At 46.0% G+C, this 19,219-nt stretch overlaps 1 protein-coding gene and 1 long non-coding RNA gene across 2 annotated transcripts; one reads left to right on the top strand and one right to left on the bottom strand.

Moving 5' to 3' along the window:
- Positions 1–5,998: 5,998 nt before the first annotated feature.
- Positions 5,999–8,401, top strand: LOC107276054 (lysine histidine transporter 1). Its single transcript, XM_015783330.3, has 4 exons — positions 5,999–7,242; positions 7,670–7,761; positions 7,868–7,936; positions 8,032–8,401. The coding sequence occupies exons 1-4, from the start codon at positions 6,132–6,134 to the stop codon at positions 8,128–8,130; spliced, it is 1,371 nt and encodes a 456-aa protein (XP_015638816.1). The 5' UTR covers positions 5,999–6,131; the 3' UTR covers positions 8,131–8,401.
- On the bottom strand, positions 7,897–13,466 carry LOC136356467 (uncharacterized). Its single transcript, XR_010741301.1, has 4 exons — positions 12,875–13,466; positions 11,065–12,403; positions 10,801–10,929; positions 7,897–8,141 (listed from the first exon to the last, which is right to left on the bottom strand). It is a non-coding gene; the product is annotated as an uncharacterized lncRNA (long non-coding RNA).
- Positions 13,467–19,219: the final 5,753 nt, after the last annotated feature.

Genomic DNA, 19,219 nt, shown 5'->3' with positions numbered 1-19,219 from the left:
AATAAATGTTATCATGGAAATAAATAGTTTACAGTAATTATGCTAAGCTTGTGAAATTACCCTAAGAACAGAATTTCATAATTTTACTACTCCTCTATTCCCAAATATTGTTGGTTTACATTTGTTTTAAACTACGTATCATACCCATAACTATATAATATAAGCTGTTTTCAGATATTGCTTTTATTCTTTCCACTGTTTTCGTATATTGAAATATATGCAGATTCAAATCAACGACAGCCCTAGAGTTGCAGTTTTTCTTCTTTCTATTTTTCTTTTCATTTGCTCTGTCTCTCTCCCACGTATGACGGTACGAGGGAGGAGCTGGATGTACAACTGCAGAAGACCCAAAAAGGAAAAAAAAAACAGTTTTGCTGTCCTTTTACCGATCTGATCCTACGGCTTCCTCCTTGCTTTTTTTCCTCCATCTGATGGTATATATGTTTTTTTTGCTGATCAGGTAGTGTTTTGGCATTCACCATTCACTTATAGAGATTATTAGCTCATTCTTTACATGAATTTTATTTCAGTTCTGTTATCTTTATTCTGATAGTTGAGGCAGAACAGCCCTGATGGCTCTATTTTCACCAAAAATATTTAAGCTTTTGAGTGCATTGTTCCAGCATTTTATTCTCCATAGCCCCCTGGCAGAGTAGCATAGCCAATTCAAGCTCGTATTCTGAAAGTCCAAAACAAACATTTTAGATGTTGGTAAATAGATTTTAGGAAAAAGTATGAATTACCCCCTGAACCACAAAACCGGACATTCTTCACCCCAACTATGCAAACCGGACGCGGTGGTTTTGGTCTACGTGGCGCACGTGTGGCAGTCCGGTCAGCATTCTATTTATAAAAAAAATATGGGACCCACCTATCATACTCTTCCTCTCTCTCTCACGGGTGCGGCACGAGCGGCAGCGGCGGGCGCGGCTGGTGGAGGGCGGCGGCTGACGGGCGGACGGCGCATGGGGGCGGACGGTGGTCTCACGGGGTGGTGCCGTGACATCTCACTTGGGGGAGGTCGCGACGGCGGTGGGTGGCGTGCTCGTCGGCGTGGGAGTGGGGGGGTCACGGCTCCAGCTGAGTACCACCGGCACCTCCACGGCCGGCTGCGGCGGAGGATGTCCCCGGCGTGAGCAGCCTAACACCGCCAGAGATGCGGCGGCGGAGATCCTGCCACGTCCACACCACGGCGCCGCTCCACGGGAAGCAGCCGTCGTCGTCGTCGGCAGCGCCCTAGTAGTACCCAATCCTCCTCTCCCGCCGCCACCCCTTCTCCTCCTCACCGGAGGAGCTCGCCTTGGATCCCTCCTCCTCCTCCTCACTGTCGGTGCCGTCAGAGTCGGAGTCATCGCCAGTGGCTCCCACATCTCCACCAGTAGCGCCGCCATGCTCGGCCCCCGAAACCTCCCCACCCTGGTCTCTAGCATCGCCGCTGCCGCCGTCTCCATCGTCCTCACCTCCGCCACCACCGCCCACCGCTCGTCCGCCCCCGCGCACACCCACCGCCCATGCGCCCCCGCGCACCCCTGCCGCCCGTCCGCTCTCGCACACCGCCGCTCACCAGCAGCCGAGCCTGCCGCCGCTCGCCGCTAGTTGCACCGGCTGTCGCTCACCACCAGCCGCGCCCACCACTCCCGCTCGCGCCGCTACCCACTTCCTGCCCCTGCATCGCCCCATGAGAGAGAGAGAGAGAGTGAAGAGAGAGTGGGGAAGAGGGGAAGTGGAGTTATGACATGTAGGTCCCACATTTTTTAAAAATTAGAAAATGCTGACTAGATTGCCACGTGTACGCCACGTAGGACAAAACCGCTTTGAATTGGATCGAGGGGGGTAATTTGTCCGGTATTGAAAGTTCAGGATGAACAATGTCTGGTTTTGTAGTTCAGGGGGGTAATTCGGTTGACCGTGATAGTTAGGGGGGTAATTCGTATCTTTTCCTAGATTTTATGGTCACATATAACTTCACGGGTGCATGGATATCAACGTATCACTTTACCTCAGAGCATTTAGAAATATCGAATCATAAAAAATGTGTGCGTATAATTTTATAACGGGGCGACGGGGGTGAGAATCGGGATACTGCTCAACTCGGAGGACATAGCGCCATGATGGCGTTGTAGCCCTGCGCTCGCACTCAGGCGATATGGAGAGAGACGAGGCGCATCGTTATTTTTTCCATGTGTTTGGTTTAGGGATGAGGTGGGATGGGTTAGGTTCATTCCTCTTTTTCTGGGATGGGATGAACCTAGTCTCTGTTTGGTTGGAGGGATGGAGCGAACCCTATTTTTTGTTTAGTTTGAGGGATACAATGGGTCGGAATGATTCTATCCCTTGTTTGGATGGGGGATTGTTGGCGGCTGTTAAGTGCCAAATATATACCGCCAACACCTGCATAATACTCAAATAATAGAACATCCGACATAGTGATAGGGATTATTTCTAACATATTCCACGAGTGTTGGTGTTTTTTCGATGCAGGACATAAACACCGAGGTTGGGAGGAAAATCAGACTAAAGGTGAGGAAGGAGTATATCCATACAAGGATGGGATTTGAACTTTATCAAAATAGCAGAGAATCAACTCAAAATTCACAGAAATAGATAGAGCAAGCTCAGAGGGAGAGATGGGCTAAAGGCCAGACCAGGAGGCCCCAGCCAGGGTTCGGCCGAACCAATACCTCCACCGTTAGATGTGGGGTTTGGCATGGACGCTCCTGATCACTCCTTGATGGCGGTTGGAGGGCACTTCGAGTATTTCCCCTTCCACAACCGTCATTAACTGTCCTATAAATAGACTTCACTTCTTCACTTTCAAGACACACTCCCAAGCTTGAGCTGAATTATAAGAGGCTCTATTGTACTATTTGTATACTACAATTAGGAAGAGCGTATAGTAGAAGACGTCAGAGAAATTCCGGAGCTGTCGGTAATCCTCTCCTATTTATTTTGTTCTGTTTATTACTCTGATATTAATAGCATTATCTTCCTGAGTAATATAGATTTATCTTGTGAGAATCATCTCTTGGCTAGTTCCTAATCAGCATACGGGATTATTGTTCACTATAATCAACTAAAATATAGTGATTTCTTTTGTGTTTTATAAACACTAAAGTAGATAATAATTGTTTAGATGTGGTGTTTAGGTAATTATTATCCAGTAATTGTTGCGTATCCCATAGTACATTTGAGGTGGGTGTAGAGGTGGTGATAGCCCTCAAGAACACTTAAGTCCTCTCTATCCGGGTACATACTAGAGCGACATCTGAGAACAGTGGGTTGCCAATGCCTGAAGTATTGCGTTAGGATTAAAATTAAGCTTTTCCTATGTTTCTCAGTAGAAAATTCTCTGTATCCTTTGCCTATCTTCGCTTGGTATCCTTGGATGAACCGGAGGAAGAGCTAATCACACACGTTTTCCTAGATTTGATACCCTTGGAATACTCCGTAGGGAAAGTGCTACATCGGTATATCCGTGCGCTTGCGGATTTTATCTGTGATCGTAAGAAATACCAACAGGGATAAAGGTGGGTTGTCTAGATAGAGACACCTCCTGGTGAGGTTACATCTCTCATACTAGGTGATTCCCCGCGCTTTGCTACGGTAATTACTAAGCAATTTTTAATATATTTTTTCGACAATCAAGCTAGGAGTAAAAAAGAAAAAAAAATGAAACGTCAGAATTTATCAGTACTTATCATGAACTGATACTCGTACTTTAATGTGGAACATGTTGATAAGTATGTGTTAAATATTATAAAAATGATAGATAGACTAGTTAAAATATCATAGAAATGATGTGAGAGGTGATGATTGGATATGCTTGCATATTGATTTGTTTAATTAAAAACAAATCCAATTTTCATCCTTCAACAGGAAAACCTGATACAACAGGTCCCTCAACTGTGAAACCAGTGCAGATGAGGTCCCTCGGCGGTTTTGACGGTGGTTTTGGCTGACGTGGTGCCTACGTGGCAAATTTGATTTGGTCTTCATCTGACGTGGCGCTTACGTGGCAATTTGATCCAGAAAAATAATAAACTTCGTGGGACCCACATGTCAGTCTCACACATAAATTAATAAAAAATGGTGGGGCATATATGTCAGTCAAACAAAAAAAGTGGGACCCACAAGTCAGTGGTCCCACTTCCTCTACCTTATCCTTCCAACTCCCAACCTCTATCTTCTCACCAGCGCTCTATGCTCTCCCCACATCGGCGAGCGCGCATAGAGGACGAGGCGGGTAGGCCGGCGGGGTTGCCGGCGCTTGGGAGGACAGGAGCCCCATCCTCGCTGGTGGTGTCCGCGTGTCTCTACCTATGCGACTGCCACCTTGCCGCTGATGCCACGTCTTTCCTCCTCCAGATCTGGTCCGCCTCACCCGCGATGGGCGAAGATCCGGCAGGGTCCCGCCACTAGTAGTGTGACGCCGACGAAGACCAAGGTTGGCTCTCCTCCTCCGCTGCCGGCCTTGGTGACGACCACTTCGACCGCCTACCCAACCCACTCCTACTCGTCATCTTATACTTTCTTCCCCCAGATCACACGCATCGTGCTCGGCGGCATCGTCAACCCCATCCAGGTGCTCGCCCAAATACTTTCGCTGCCAACTCCACCTCTATCCTCGCGGCATCTGTACCCTCTTCCCCCTCGTCATCGTCCTGCTCCTTCTCTTTGCCGCGGCGACGGGCTCTCTCACCGCCGTGTTTCACCTCTCCAAGGCCGACGGAGCGCACCTGTCGGGCACCTCGCCATCCGTCAAGCCGATAAAGTAGGCCTTGTCCTTGTCACCCAGCCATGGCGGTCGAGGAGCATCTCGAAGATGAGGTCGGGGACCGGGAGCTCACCGTCGCGTAGGTATGGCAGGAGGAAGAGCTCCATGAGCATCTAGTCGCCCGCTTCGAACATGAACCTCGGCGAGAACCCCCTGCGACCTCGCCGCCGCCCGCTTCCTCTCCCATAGCCCGTAACCCGCCGCGCGCCGCTCCTTCTCCCCATCACCCATCGTGCCCGCCTCCGCCTCCGCTGCTAGCTAGGAGGCGTCCTCCTGCGAGTCCGCCACCACAGCGTCGTCGCGACGGCATTCACGCCGCACCCCGCTCCATCAGTAGCCGCGCCGCGAAGAACGGAGAAGGAAGAAGAGCAGCAACAACCGTAGGGGATTGAGGATGACATGTGGGGCCCACCATTTTTTATTATTTTGTGGCGAAACTGGCAAGTGGGTTCCACGGGTTTTATTATTTTCTAGATCGAATTGATACGTAAGCGCCACGTCAGATGAAGACCGAGTCAAATTAGCCACGTAGGCGCCACGTCAGCTAAAACTGCTATCTAAACCGCTGAGGGAGCTAGTCTGCACCGGTTTTAATAATTGAGAGACTCGTTGTATCTGGTTTCTGGTTGAAGAACGGAAATCGGATTAGTTGACAAGTCAAGGGACCACAGATGAACTTATTCCTTATTTTTATGTTGCCTTCCGAGGCCTTTTAATCTTCCGGGTGTATTGGGCCTAATAGCTGGAATTTTAATTCTAAAAACAAAAATCACCCAAGCAGCCATTTTTGCGCGACAGAAATGAATTCGCGGGCCTATTTCGGCCCGAAAACCACCCATCAAAGCTTGCCCTTACGGATAAAAATGTTTTTTTTAAAACACAGTACAAAACGCAGGCGCTCACAACGTACGCACACTCACCCCTATGAACGCACACACGCACACCCTACCCTATGAGCACCTCCGAAAGACTAGGCCTCGCTGTCGACGGGTACGTCGCCTACCACTGAAAGAATAATTAGCCGTAAATGCGAGCACCCGTGTATTTTGAATGGATATAAACATGCACAACTCTCATTAACATTCAACTAATTAAACTGCCGACCCAGAACTCTTTTAACGCGGTTAAAATATTTTTCTAGTTAACAATCGGTTAGGGATGGGTTTCATCTCTTTTACGGATAAGATCGTATTTTAGACACGGTTTTTACAGATAATTTCCCGAGACCACGCGCTCCCCTCGCCGCTATATATATTTTGCGTTAGCCCTTCATCTCCTCCTCCTCCCTACCTAGATCACCGACGGAGGTAGTTGCCGCCGCCGCCGCCGCCGCCACCGCCGGCGAGGAAGAACCAAGATGTCGGCGACGGAAGTGATGGAGGAGTGCACGGAGACGGCGAGGGAGCGGCGGGAGGAGGAGCGGCTGAGGAATGTGAACCTCGACGACTGGCTCCCCATCACCTCGTCCCGCACCGCCAAGTGGTACTACTCCGCGTTCCACAACGTCACCGCCATGGTCGGCGCCGGCGTCCTCGGCCTCCCCTTCGCCATGTCCCAGCTCGGCTGGCCCACCGGCGTCGCCGCCATCGCCTCCTCCTTCGCCATCACGCTCTACACGCTGTGGCAGCTGGTGGAGCTCCACGAGCCGGCGCCCGGCGGCGGGAAGCGGTTCGACCGGTACCACGAGCTCGGCCAGGCGGCGTTCGGCCGGCGCCTCGGCGTCTGCCTCATCGTGCCGCTCCAGCTCATCGTCCAGGTCGGCACCGACATCGTCTACATGGTCACCGGCGGCCAGACGCTGAAGAAGTTCGTCGAGCTCGCCTGCGACGGCCGCTGCGCCGACATCCGCCTCACGTTCTACATCATGATGTTCGCGTCGGCGCAGTTCGTGCTCTCGCAGTGCCCCAACTTCAACTCCATCTCCGCCGTCTCCGCCGCCGCCGCCGCCATGTCGCTCTGCTACTCCATGATCGCGTTCTTCGCCTCGGTCCTCAAGGCCCACCCGGCCGCCGCCGCCGCCGTGGACTACGGGTTCAAGGCGACGACGGCGGCGGGGCGGGTGTTCGGCGCGTTCAACGCGCTGGGCGCGGTGTCGTTCGCGTTCGCGGGGCACAACGTGGTGCTGGAGATCCAGGCCACCATCCCGTCGACGCCGGAGCGGCCGTCGAAGAGGCCCATGTGGCGGGGCGTCGTCGTCGCCTACGCCGTCGTGGCGCTCTGCTACTTCACCGTGGCGTTCGGCGGCTACCACGCGTTCGGCAACGCCGTGGCGCCCAACGTGCTCATCTCGCTGGAGAAGCCGCGGTGGCTGGTGGCGGCGGCGAACCTGATGGTGGTCGTGCACGTCATCGGCGCGTACCAGGTGTACGCCATGCCGGTGTTCGACATGATCGAGACGGTGCTCGCCAAGAAGCTCCACCTCCGCCCCGGCCTGCCGCTCCGCGTCACCGCCCGCTCCGCCTACGTCGGTAAGACTTCACCTTTTGGATCTAAGATTTTATAAGATGGTATACTCTCTTCGGGCTAATAATACTTATCATTTTGGACAAAAGTGAGGTCAAACATTAAAATCTCTAGTTATAAATAATTTATAAAATATTTGTCTTTGAAATATGGTGACTACATGTATATGTATAGATTAGTTTTAAAAAATACTTCAATAAAATCATTTATTAAGATTTATATACATATTATAATAAAAATAATGATTAAAGTTGTTTTTTTTAAGATCGTGCCTTTGTCTAAACGACAAGTATTATTAATCCGAAGGAAGTACTTATGTTGTATGAGTGTATCAAAATTTTCAAGAATTTTTCATAACCGTTTAGATAGCTTTTACACTCTCTGGAGCGATCAAAACAATTTAATGTGTTTTGATCTGTCAACTTTGTGCAGCATTGACCATGTTCATCGGGATAACCTTCCCCTTCTTCGACGGCCTCCTCGGCTTCTTCGGAGGTTTCGGATTCGCGCCAACAACTTACTTCGTAAGATTTATTTATATATCCGATCACCATTAATCTCCATTAATTAATTTTTATGTTCTTGGTTAATTTGTTTGCTTATTATTATTTGTTCATGTTATTTAATTAGATCCCCTGCATCATATGGCTCATAATGCGCAAGCCCGCCAAGTACAGCCTCTCATGGTTAATGAACTGGGTAAGTTTCAGTTTTCATTACGCTCCTGAAAATAAACAATCAAATCGATTCTTTTAATCATGTTGTTCTTACTTCTTACCGTTCAATTTGGCCAGTGTTTCATCATCATCGGAATGCTGCTCATGCTGGTTTCACCCATCGGAGGATTACGGCAGATCATCCTTGACGCTAGCAAATACAAGTTTTACTCTTAGTCCGATCCGGCCTAGAAGATGATAGAGTAGGATTAGTTGTCAAAAGAGCTAGTAGTAGTAGTTTTTAAGATTTCTTTAGCAATGCACGGTGCAAGTTATCAGTGTCTAGAAGACCAGGCATCAGAGATGTAATAGAGTGCCTGAGTTTATCTCTATTATTATTATAAAAATTTAAGATGTTTTTATCAAATTTTCGTCCGTCACATGTAGTCAAATTCAACCCGTATGGCCGTATTCAAAGAGCATGCGATTTATAATCCACATCCGATTCCGTTTCTTCCCACCGGTGTTTTTGGTTGTTTGGCAGCACGAGAACCAGGCAGTAGGCTGCGTAGCATGGGCCACTGCTGCAATCTCCCACCCAACGTTGGAGAAAATTGCAATGTTGAGACTGCAAACATGGGGGCTTGGCTGTTTTAACATTTCGAGTGGATGACAAATGGACCCATCTGTGTGTATGAAATGTGGGTCTAGTGTCTGTGGGGAGATAGAAAAAAGAAGTTGCAATATATATTCCTCGTATCATTTATTAATATATATTTTTATTTTTAACTGTTAGTGTGTTACTATAATGTTATCGTTAAATTTTGTTAGATTATTCGTCTTATTTAACAAATTATATATATTATTATTTATTTTGTTATGTCTTGTTTTATCATTAAAGAAACTCTAAGTCGATATGGCTTACACTAAATTTTAAATAAAATAAATGATCAAACATTATTTTAAATGTTAACGATTGTAATATAGTATATCTTAGAATGTGCACATCAAATGTGTATATGACTCAATGTCAATATGATCCTGCTTGGATGAGTCTTGCTATCTTTTTTAAAATTTGAAAACAAACATATAAACAGTTGTGTCCCGGAACGTTGCAGTAGATAATTTTTTTCATTGCAGACAAGGTAACTTGTTAATCAAAATCAAGCAGATATAACAGGAGTTGGAACAGATACGATTGGATTGGGCGGATCAATGCATCCAATAAACAGATACGATATGTTAGATTCGAAATTTTGCATTTACCATTTGACTTTATTTTAAATATAATTAAAATGCGATTAAAATTGTATTTAGGGTAAAAACAAAATTAGCACGTTGTATTTTAAATTTGTACTCCACAAATATGCGATATCATTCATAAATTACTCCCCTCACCTTATTATTAACGTGTTCCCTGTATTAATGAATATTATTTTTCTTTCCTTATTATGAGGTCGATCTTACCTCTAGCAAGGTAATAGCGTGCTTTGACAGTTGGATCTTGGTCTAATGGACGGCTGGAAAAAAAAAACTTAGAACACTTTAGATAAGTCCTAACAGAACACATCATGGTCTGAATAGTCAATATTCCAGGATGAATTGTCGTGCTATCCTTTTGGATCTGGGAAGACCACATTTCAGCCATAAGAGCATGACATCGAACAGAAATAAATAGCATCCAGATAAAAGATGAATTACTGCAAAACGAATTAATGGTGGTGTAACCTGCAACTGTGTAATGGTTCTCTTTTTTGTTTAGAGTACTGTAAAATTAACCAACTAGCTAGAAGAGTTGAGAGGGAAACCTTCGATCGGAGGAAAAACTTCTACGATTGTGACATGAGATGAGACTACGATCCAGTAACATGCTAGTGAGCGGAAGGAGAATGCAAGCAATGTTTAACTTAGCTCGGTGATATAAACTCACCGTTTTCTAATTGGATAGTAAAAGTGGAATCGCTGTCACCATGAGGAGATTGCTGAAGACGACCTGACCATGTTGAAAAGTGGGAGAGTTATCGGGGAGTGTGCTTAATTGAGAGTGTACATGTGCCTGGCTGCTCGTGGTGACGCGCGCAAGTGCAAAGGAGATGTTGCAAGACATACTGATCATGGTTAAACTGACTGTTGTAGAATTGGATAAGATGGCATGCAATTTTAGATCATGGTTAAACTGACTGTTGTAGAGTTGGAGAAGATGGCATGCGATTTTAGGTGTAGGAGTGGGGGAATGACCCTGCGCATCAGTGTAGGGCTGTAAAAAAGGGTCGAGGCTCGCGAGCATGTCTCATAAACCAGGGCCGAATCTGAGCCCGAACAAAAACTCACGAACTTTAACAAATTGAGCTCAAGCTTCTATCGAGCTTGACTGTGTGTATAGTTTATATTATTTGTTGAACTTATTGATTTAATAAATTAATAGATAAATATATAAATATATATATATATATATTAGTATCTATTCACACAAGCATGTTTTAGCACAATATGATTATTTTAACACTTTTTTACTCTTTTATTAGTTTGGTTGACTAGAAAATAATTATACTAATCAAGAAATTATCATCAAAATATATATTATACTACTTATGACCGAGCTCGGTAGTTGAGCTCAATCTCAAACGAGCTCGAACCGAGCTTGTCTAAAAGCTCGAAGGTGTAATAGGTGTTGGAAATATGGTCATAAATCGGCATATTTTAATCCAAAATATTGAGACAATAATCATGGCATAAACAATGTAGAGTGATCTAGTGACAACATGTAACATAACCAGTAGCATACTAAAAGCATCATTCGCATCATGAACATAGCAGTAACGCAGTAGCATGCTAAAGGCATCATGAATATCAGGAACAGGAACATAGCAGTAAAGCGCTAACAACAGGAACAGGAGAAGGATATACCTCGAGAATGGCCCTCCGCTGGATTGTGAGGCAGAATTGCCTCCGTTAGTGTTGTTGTTCGCGGCATCGGCTCCTGGCGCACCACCTCCGGCTCCTGGCGCACCACCTCCGGCTCCAGCTCCAGGCGCGCTGTCACGCCCAGAAATTCACTAGTAATTTCCGAACTTTTTTTGTGCATAAAATCCTCGTCCAGGAATCAGCCGAGGTACACAAACTGACAATTTAATATACAAATCCATCATAATAATAACGTCACATACTTACAAAAGAAAAGAAAAACAGCAGCGGAATTAACGGTCTAGCGATGGCTTCTGCTCCACTCCCACAAGCAGCTCAACTGGGGTATAAGCCAAACGTCTTCTCCTTCTGGATCCTTTATCTTCAACTGAGGTTTGATTGATTATTGCAAGAATGAGCATATGACATACTCAACAAGCCACACAGCCAATATGCAAGTGCACAAGGATTCCAAATGATGGCATAATATAGGCTCATTTGCGAAAGTAGCATTTAGCAAAGAGTTAAGAGTAGTAAAATAGTAGAGTAATTAATCAGAAATTTTAATCAACACTGAACAGCACACCCATGCTGTACAGGCCCAACCATCCTGAACAACCATACCCGGCTGAACAGATCTAACTCCAAACCAGGAGCTAAGCAAATTATTACCAGTTATAATCATCAATAATTATTGTGAGAGGTGTGAGACTAATCACGAAAAACATTGCTCAACTCGCCCATAACCGCGGGCACGACTATTCGAATAGTTTTACTCTGGCCAGAGGTGTACCACTGTACCCACAAGACACGATTCCGCACATGTCGCCATGCCCCGAAATACCACCACGGCATTGCAAAGGGGGAAATCGTGACAATACCCTTTGCACAACACAACTCAAAACAGTGCACCGTTCCCGGATCATAGTCACCCCCTTATAAACAAGGCTTGGACTCCCCAGCGACCCCCGTGGACTTCTCGCCACTTCTCAGTCTGGCGCACTATAATGAATCACGCTATACAAAAGATAAAGCCGTTGCCCACGCTGGCTTGTGGTTGGCACGATAAATGTTTCACAACAGTAGCTCGCGAACCGGTCCTTAATTGCCATGAGCACGACCTTCAAAACCATGTGCTCACAACCCACCATTAATCATATTTTAATTACCAATTAATTATCATAACACGATTAACCATCGTGAGCTACCATTAAATATAACCATAAATAATAATGTAGTATATATGATTCATCCCATTAGTGAGCTAATGTTTCTAAGCATTGCTAAGCAATTATATATATATAACATTTAGCTGAACCAAACCAATACATAAGGTTCAAGCTAATCAATTTTATTACCCAAGGTATCAAGGAATAGGGCATTCAATGCAAATTGGCCATAACAAAGAAATAGGTTCACACCACCCGGTGACATTCGAAAATAAATGCACAGTTGAAATAAATAGAGAATTTAAATATAGGATCAACATGCTCAAAGGATTGTGTTTAGGATCTGTGTGACTTGCCTTGCAATAATCGGTCTTCAATTAATCTTCTTGATCACTTCCGACGCACTCACGAACCTTCGCAACGACGGAAACGACAAACTAACACGCAAAACGAAGAAAAAGACTAATAAAAACCAAATAAACAGTACATAAAAAGTAAACAAACACGTAGGTCATAATTTTAGATGAATTATGAGACTTGAACGGCCTCATTCTGACTTCAAATGAATTTATTATGAATTTTACAAGATTAAATCTAATTAAAGCCCATTAAAAAAGAATTAAATAAATTTAATTCAATTTATGGACAATTTTAATATGTAGATCTTTATTTTAGAAAAATTTAGCAACTTGAACCACCTGAAACGGATCTACGGTTATTTAGTTATGATTTTCCGAAGATTTAATCTATTAAAAGAAATTGGAAAAAGAGGAGATGATGACGTCGGCATGACGTCATCCATAGCGGCCGGTTAGGGTTTGCGAGCTCGCCGGAGCTAGGGCGATCGGCCGGGACTTTGGAGGACACCTTCACGAAGAGGACGACGAGACGAACCCAACGGTACTCACCAACGCGACGAACGGCGACGGACGACGGCCGGCGATGACGCAAGAGGCGGCGGCGGCTCGGTTGAACGGCGGCGACGGCTCTACGGTGGCCGGCGGCGAAGAAGGACGGGCGGCCGGGCTTCCTCACTCCACGGCGCACCTCTTGGCGGCGGCGGCAAGCGGCGGCGACGGCAGACGCGGCGGCGCGGCGCGACCGGAGGATGGCCGGCGGCGGCGGCGGCTTGACACGCGCGGCGCGGCGGCTAGGAGGCACGGGAGAGGACGGGAGAGGGGGCAAACGAAAGAGGGCGACGAGGGGATGCTTTATATAGCATTAGATTAGAGAGATTGGACTCCAAACGAGAGAAATCGATCCAAGAAAATCAAAACTCGGTTTTGGAGATAAACTCGAAAACGAGTTTGATTCGGGCAAGATACCCAACCATTTGCTCCAATTCTTGAGGGGAAAGATAGAGGAGAACGAGAGGATAAAAACCCCTCAAACAATCGGAAGAAAAGGGGAGAGATTGGGGAGGAAACGGCGCGGCAAGGCGGCACGGCGCACCCGGCTCGGCTCGGCTTGGCCGGCGGCTGGAGGAGGAAGATGGGTCCGACATGTGGGTCCCACATGTCGGTGACCCGAGGAGGAGGGGGCGGGCGGCTTGGACTGGGCCGACGGGAGAGAGAGAGTGTTGGGCCGAATTCGGCCCAACGGCTTAGGGAGGGGTTCTTTTTGAACTTTTTCAAATAAAACAATTTGTGAAATGTTGTTGCAATTATTAAAAATACTTCCCTTGCTCAAATAATTCCCAGAAAATTCTAGAAAATAGAGGAGCAAGCATAGTATTTAATAAAATTTTATCTAGCTCATTTTTATGTTGAGATTTAACAAATTAAAAAAAAAATAGATCTTCTCTTTTAAGCTTTTAAAAATCATTTCTAATAATTCCTTTTAAACAACAATTTATAATTTTAGGATTGTAAACAAGAAAATCACTTAACAATTATAATTAGATCATTATATGATTAATTTAATATTTAAATAATTGCTGAACTTCTCTTTGTATGATTAAAATTAATAATTGAGCTCCGAAAAATCCGAAAAAAATTCCAGAGAGTATAATTAACCATGGAGAATTTAATAAAAATTAAATCCATCCATGCTTTATATTTAGGAAATTTTATTTCCCACCTTTAACTTCACTTGTTAATTATTGAACATTTCATATAAATTCTATTAGTAATTTATTAAATAATTTATAAATCCTAAGACGAAAATCAGGGTGTGACACGCGCCATCTCCTCCAGCAGCAGCGGCGCTGGAGGCAGCTTCGGCTCCAGGCGCAGACATGGTGGGCGAGCAGTCATGCGGGAAGCACTCCCCTAAAACCTGATCACCCGCCTACCCGGTGCAGATCTCAGGCGAAGGTGTGGTTCCGGAGGCCCTGCTCCTTCCGATCTCTCGTGTGCGCAAGCGATCAGAAGCGAGGAGGCGAGAGTAGCATAGGCGTGGACGAGGAGGAACTAGCACCCGGGAAAGAAGCAAGCGATTCATTCTGATCGGACTCGCGGCCTCCTTATCTATCAGGAGAGAGGCAGTCGGCAGTCGTGGGAACGTGGGATCATGGACGCGCCGTTGCGGAGGCAGTCGTGGGAATATGGGTTCGTGGTTGCAAAAGAGTAGCGACGTGACGCCCGCCCGCCCGCCAGCCAGCCAGCCACGCCCACGCCCTCGCCCTCGGCCTCGGCCCGGCCCTGCGCGCGCGCGTGTGGCTTTCCGACCCTCACCTCAACCAATCAACAGGGAGCCTCCAATAACTCCCTATTTAGGTGCCTCCAATAACTCCCTATTTAGGTTGAGATATTCCTCGCTTAAATCCTGAGGTGGTATTATTATCCTTAACACTTATTATGGGCCTTTGAGATTTAATAGGATAAATTGGGCCTAGCCCAATTCTAACAATCCCCACCAAATTTCAAGGCTCATAAGAAATGTTCTCAAGGTTGTGCCTGTTTGATATACCAGGGTTTTGGTGGAGACTGTTAAGTTGAACTTCCACCTAGGAAATGAGCTACATCAGACCACAACTGAATAATGGACTATGCCTTGAATTGTCAGTTTTGTGTGATCAGGTTTCACTCAGACCCTTGACTGGCACTGGGCTGCCGTTCGCATCCCCTCTGTTTGGAGCATATAAGTCAAACTCCAGGCCTTTCATGAGTATCTAGAGATCGCCCAAACCTCATAGACTGTGACTAGCAGTCGAACTCATATAGGTGTGTTCGTTCTGAGATGTTCTGCAGGTCAACATCTCTGCTTGGAAAAGCCACTCGAATCACATTAAGGCATGAGCCATCCTACCATGCAGGAAAGAAGAGAAGTACATCATGAAAATAAGCCCTTTTCAAGGGTCTCTTCTCTCAGTCACACAATAGTTTGTTTCGCCATCCAAATTCACGGGATCTCTGATCACAATGGACAGGTTTCCACTATTGTGCAACCTTAGGTGGGTATCAAGCCCATTTCCCTCAATGCATTGTCTATCACATTACGTGGTAGCCCCTTGGTAAACTGATCTGCCAGATTTCTAGCCGTTTGGACATAGTCCAAAGCTATCACTCCGGAGTTTTTCTGCTTCCTAACAGATTTCAGTCTTCTCTTGATATGCCTAGATGACTTCATGTTGTCCTTTGAACTGTTCACTTTAATAATCACTGTTTGATTATCACAGTTCATTAGGATAGATGGCACAGGTTATTCAACCACCGGCAAATCCATCAGGAGTTCACGAAGCCACTCGGCCTCAACTGTCGCAGTATCTAGTGCTGTAAGTTCTGCTTCCATTGTTGACCTCGTTAAGATGGTCTGCTTGCAAGACTTCCAGGAAACAGCGCCACCTCCAAGGGTAAACACATATCCACTTGTGGCTTTTATCTCATCAGCATCAGATATCCAGTTTGAGTCACTATACCCTTCTAGTACTTTTGGATAACCGGTATAGTGAATTCCATAGCTCATAGTGCCCTTTAGATAGCGCATTACTCTTTCCAGAGCCTGCCAATGATCATCTCCCGGATTTGAGACAAACCGGCTCAGCTTGCTTACAGCAAATGAGATGTCAGGCCTTGTTGCACTAGCCAAGTATATCAATGAACCAATGATTTGAGAGTATCTCAGTTGATCCCTTGCTATTCTTCGGTTTTTCCTTAATAGCACACTGGGATCATAAGGAGTAGGAGCTGGCTTGCAGTCACTATATCCAAAGCGACTCAAAACCTTGTCCACATAGTGGGATTGCACAAGTGTAATCCCACCCTCATCTCCTCTTTGTAGTTTGATGTTAAGAATAACATCAGCCTCTCCCAAATCCTTTATTTCAAAACTCTTGGACAGATAGTCCTTGACCTCCTCAATCACATTGAGGCTGGTCTCAAAGATCAATATGTCATCGACATATAAGCACAAGATCACTCCTTCTCCCCCACCATAGCGATAGTACACACATTTGTCAGCTTCATTCACGACAAAGCCTGTAGATGTAAGCGTGGTGTCAAACTTCTCATGCCATTGCTTAGGTGCTTACTTGAGGCCATATAAGGATTTCAACAGTTTACACACCATTCCCTCCTGACCTTCTAGTATCTACCCGTCTGGTTGATCCATATAGATCTCCTCCTCTAGCTCTCCGTTTAGGAAAGCTGTCTTAACGTCCATCTGATGGACGAGAAGACCATGAGAGGCTGCCAGAGCAAGTAGTACTCGAATCGTGGTCAAGCGAGCAACTGGTGAGTATGTGTCAAAAAAAGTCCTCGCCTTCCTTTTGGGTATAACCCTTGGCCACAAGCCTTGCCTTGTACTTTTCAATTGTACCATCAGGCCTAAGCTTTTTCTTGAAAACCCATTTGCATCCTACGGGCTTGCACCCATATGGATGCTCAACGACTTCCCAAGTACCATTAGACATAATCGAGTCCATCTCACTATGTACTGCTTCCTTCCAGTAGTCTCGAACACATAACTGATCAATGCTCCACGGAACAGGCAATCCGAAGCCTCGAACTTAGCCTCTTCCTCAGGAGAAAGAGGTGGTTCACTTCGTTTGCCCCATGAAATATAGAAGCATTGCAACGCTGTCAACCATAATAGTGCACGTGCTTTCCATCTCTTATAGTTAGAACCATCAAAAGCATATGGTTTCAGTGCAGCAGCAAAGCCAACTACCGAAAATGACCTATCAGGTTTTTTGGATTGTTGGAAATATGGTCATAAATCGGCATATTTTAATCCAAAATGTTGAGACAATAATCATGGCATAAACAGTGTAGGGTGATCTAGTAACAATATGTAACATAACCAGTAGCATACTAAAAGCATCATTCGCATCATGAACATAGCAGCAACACAGTAGCATGCTAAAGGCATCATGAATATCAGTAACAGGAACATAGCAGTAAAGCGCTAACAACAGGAACAGGAGAAGGATATACCCCGAGAATGGCCCTCCGCTAGATTGTGAGGCAGAATTGCCTCCGTTGGTGTTGTTGTTCACGGCACCGGCTCCTGGCGCACCACCTCCGGCTCCAGCTCCAGGCGCGCCATCTCCTCCAGCAGCAGCGGCGCCGGCGGCAGCTCCGGCTCCAGGCGCAGACATGGTGGGCGAGCAGTCGTGCGGGAAGCACTCCCTAAAAACCTGATCACCCGCCTACCCGGTGCAGATCTCAGGCCAAGGTGTGGTTCCGGAGGCCCTGCTCCTTCCGATCTCTCGTGCGCGCAAGCGATCAGAAGCGAGGAGGCGAGAGCAGCACAGGCGCAGAGGAGGAGGAACTAACACCCGGGAAAGAAGCAAGTGATTCATTCTGATCGGACTCGCGGCCTCCTTATCTATCAGGAGAGAGGCAGTCGGCAGTCGTGGGAACGTGGGATCATGGACGCGCCGTTACGGAGGCAGTCGTGGGAACGTGGGTTCGTGGTTGCAAAAGAGTAGCGACGTGACGCCAGTCAGCCATGCCCTCGCCCTCGCCCACGCCCTCGGCCCGGCGCGCGCGCGCGTGTGGCTTTCCGACCCCCACCTCAACCAGTCAATAGGGAGCCTCCAATAACTCCCTATTTAGGTTGAGATATTCCTCGCTTAAATCCTGAGGTGGTATTATTATCCTTAACACTTATTATGGGCCTTTGAGATTTAATAGAATAAATTGGGCCTAGCCCAATTCTAACAATAGGCTTATCACGAGCTTGGCTGGAGCTCGAGCCTGAGCAGATGAGCTTGCTCGAGCTCGGCTCATTGACAACCCTACATTAGTGACTAATCCATCATAATGAACGAGAGAGGGGAGAGGTCAGTCACGGTGACTTAACTACTCTGTTGTTCCATTGTTTGGCCTCATCATTGATGGGATTGTAACCTGGGCTTTTTGTCAATGTTCTTTATCAGTCTTATGGATCACGTACCACATAAGGCATACATTTGGTAATTTCTACATATAGGGCCGGCTGTGTTCGTTAGTATGGCTTCCCAACCCACACAGCACAAGTGGAAAGTCCATTAGCACATAATTAATTAAGTATTTGCTAATTTTTTCTTCAAAAATGGATCGATATGATTTTTTTTAAGCAACTTTCGTATGGAAACTTCTTGCAAAAAACGCACCGTTTAGCAGTTTGAAAAGCTTGCGCGTGGAAAATGAGAGCAGGGAGTTGGTAACCAAGAGTTGCGAACAGAGCCGGGCTGAGTTTTATCTCTACTTTCCCAACTCATCTACCTCGTTTTTCACGCACATGTTTTTCAAACTGCTAAATGGTGTGTTTTTTTTTAAAAATTTTCTATATGAAAGTTACTTGAAAAAAAATCATATTAATCTATTTATTTTAATTTCTTTTAGCTAATACTTAATTAATCATGCACTAAACGCTGCATTGTTTTGTGTGCTAGAGAGTAAGGCAAGTTTCCGGAGTCCAATCCAACAATTATGATAACTTATATGCCCGTAGTCTACTTGAAATCCTTGAGTTGTACATGGAAAAGGGTTTGCCTATCTGTATAAATACAAAGCCTCCGAGGAGGGAAGGGCATCGAATCATAAGCCATAGCCACAAGTCACATTGAATACTAGCTAGGAGAACATCCAAAGCTAGCCACAGACTCCAAGTCACTACATAGGTTAGTTCTTGACAAAAGCTAGTTGGTAGGCTAGATTAACTAGCTTGCTCCCCTCTTGGTAATTGGTGTGACAGATCTCGTTGCTATACATATAAAGGGTTATGGCTATTACCCACCTCGGGAGTCCGAACCAATGTAAAAACTACTCTAGTCACGTGTATACCCTGGTATCAATGTCCCCTTTAGCTATAAAATACTATTGTCG

Source organism: Oryza sativa, chromosome 5 (assembly GCF_034140825.1).
Source record: "Oryza sativa Japonica Group chromosome 5, ASM3414082v1".
In the NCBI taxonomy this organism is placed as follows: Eukaryota; Viridiplantae; Streptophyta; class Magnoliopsida; order Poales; family Poaceae; genus Oryza; species Oryza sativa.
The sequence above is the reverse complement of the archived record's forward strand: the minus strand, read 5'-3'. Positions and strand labels throughout refer to the sequence as shown.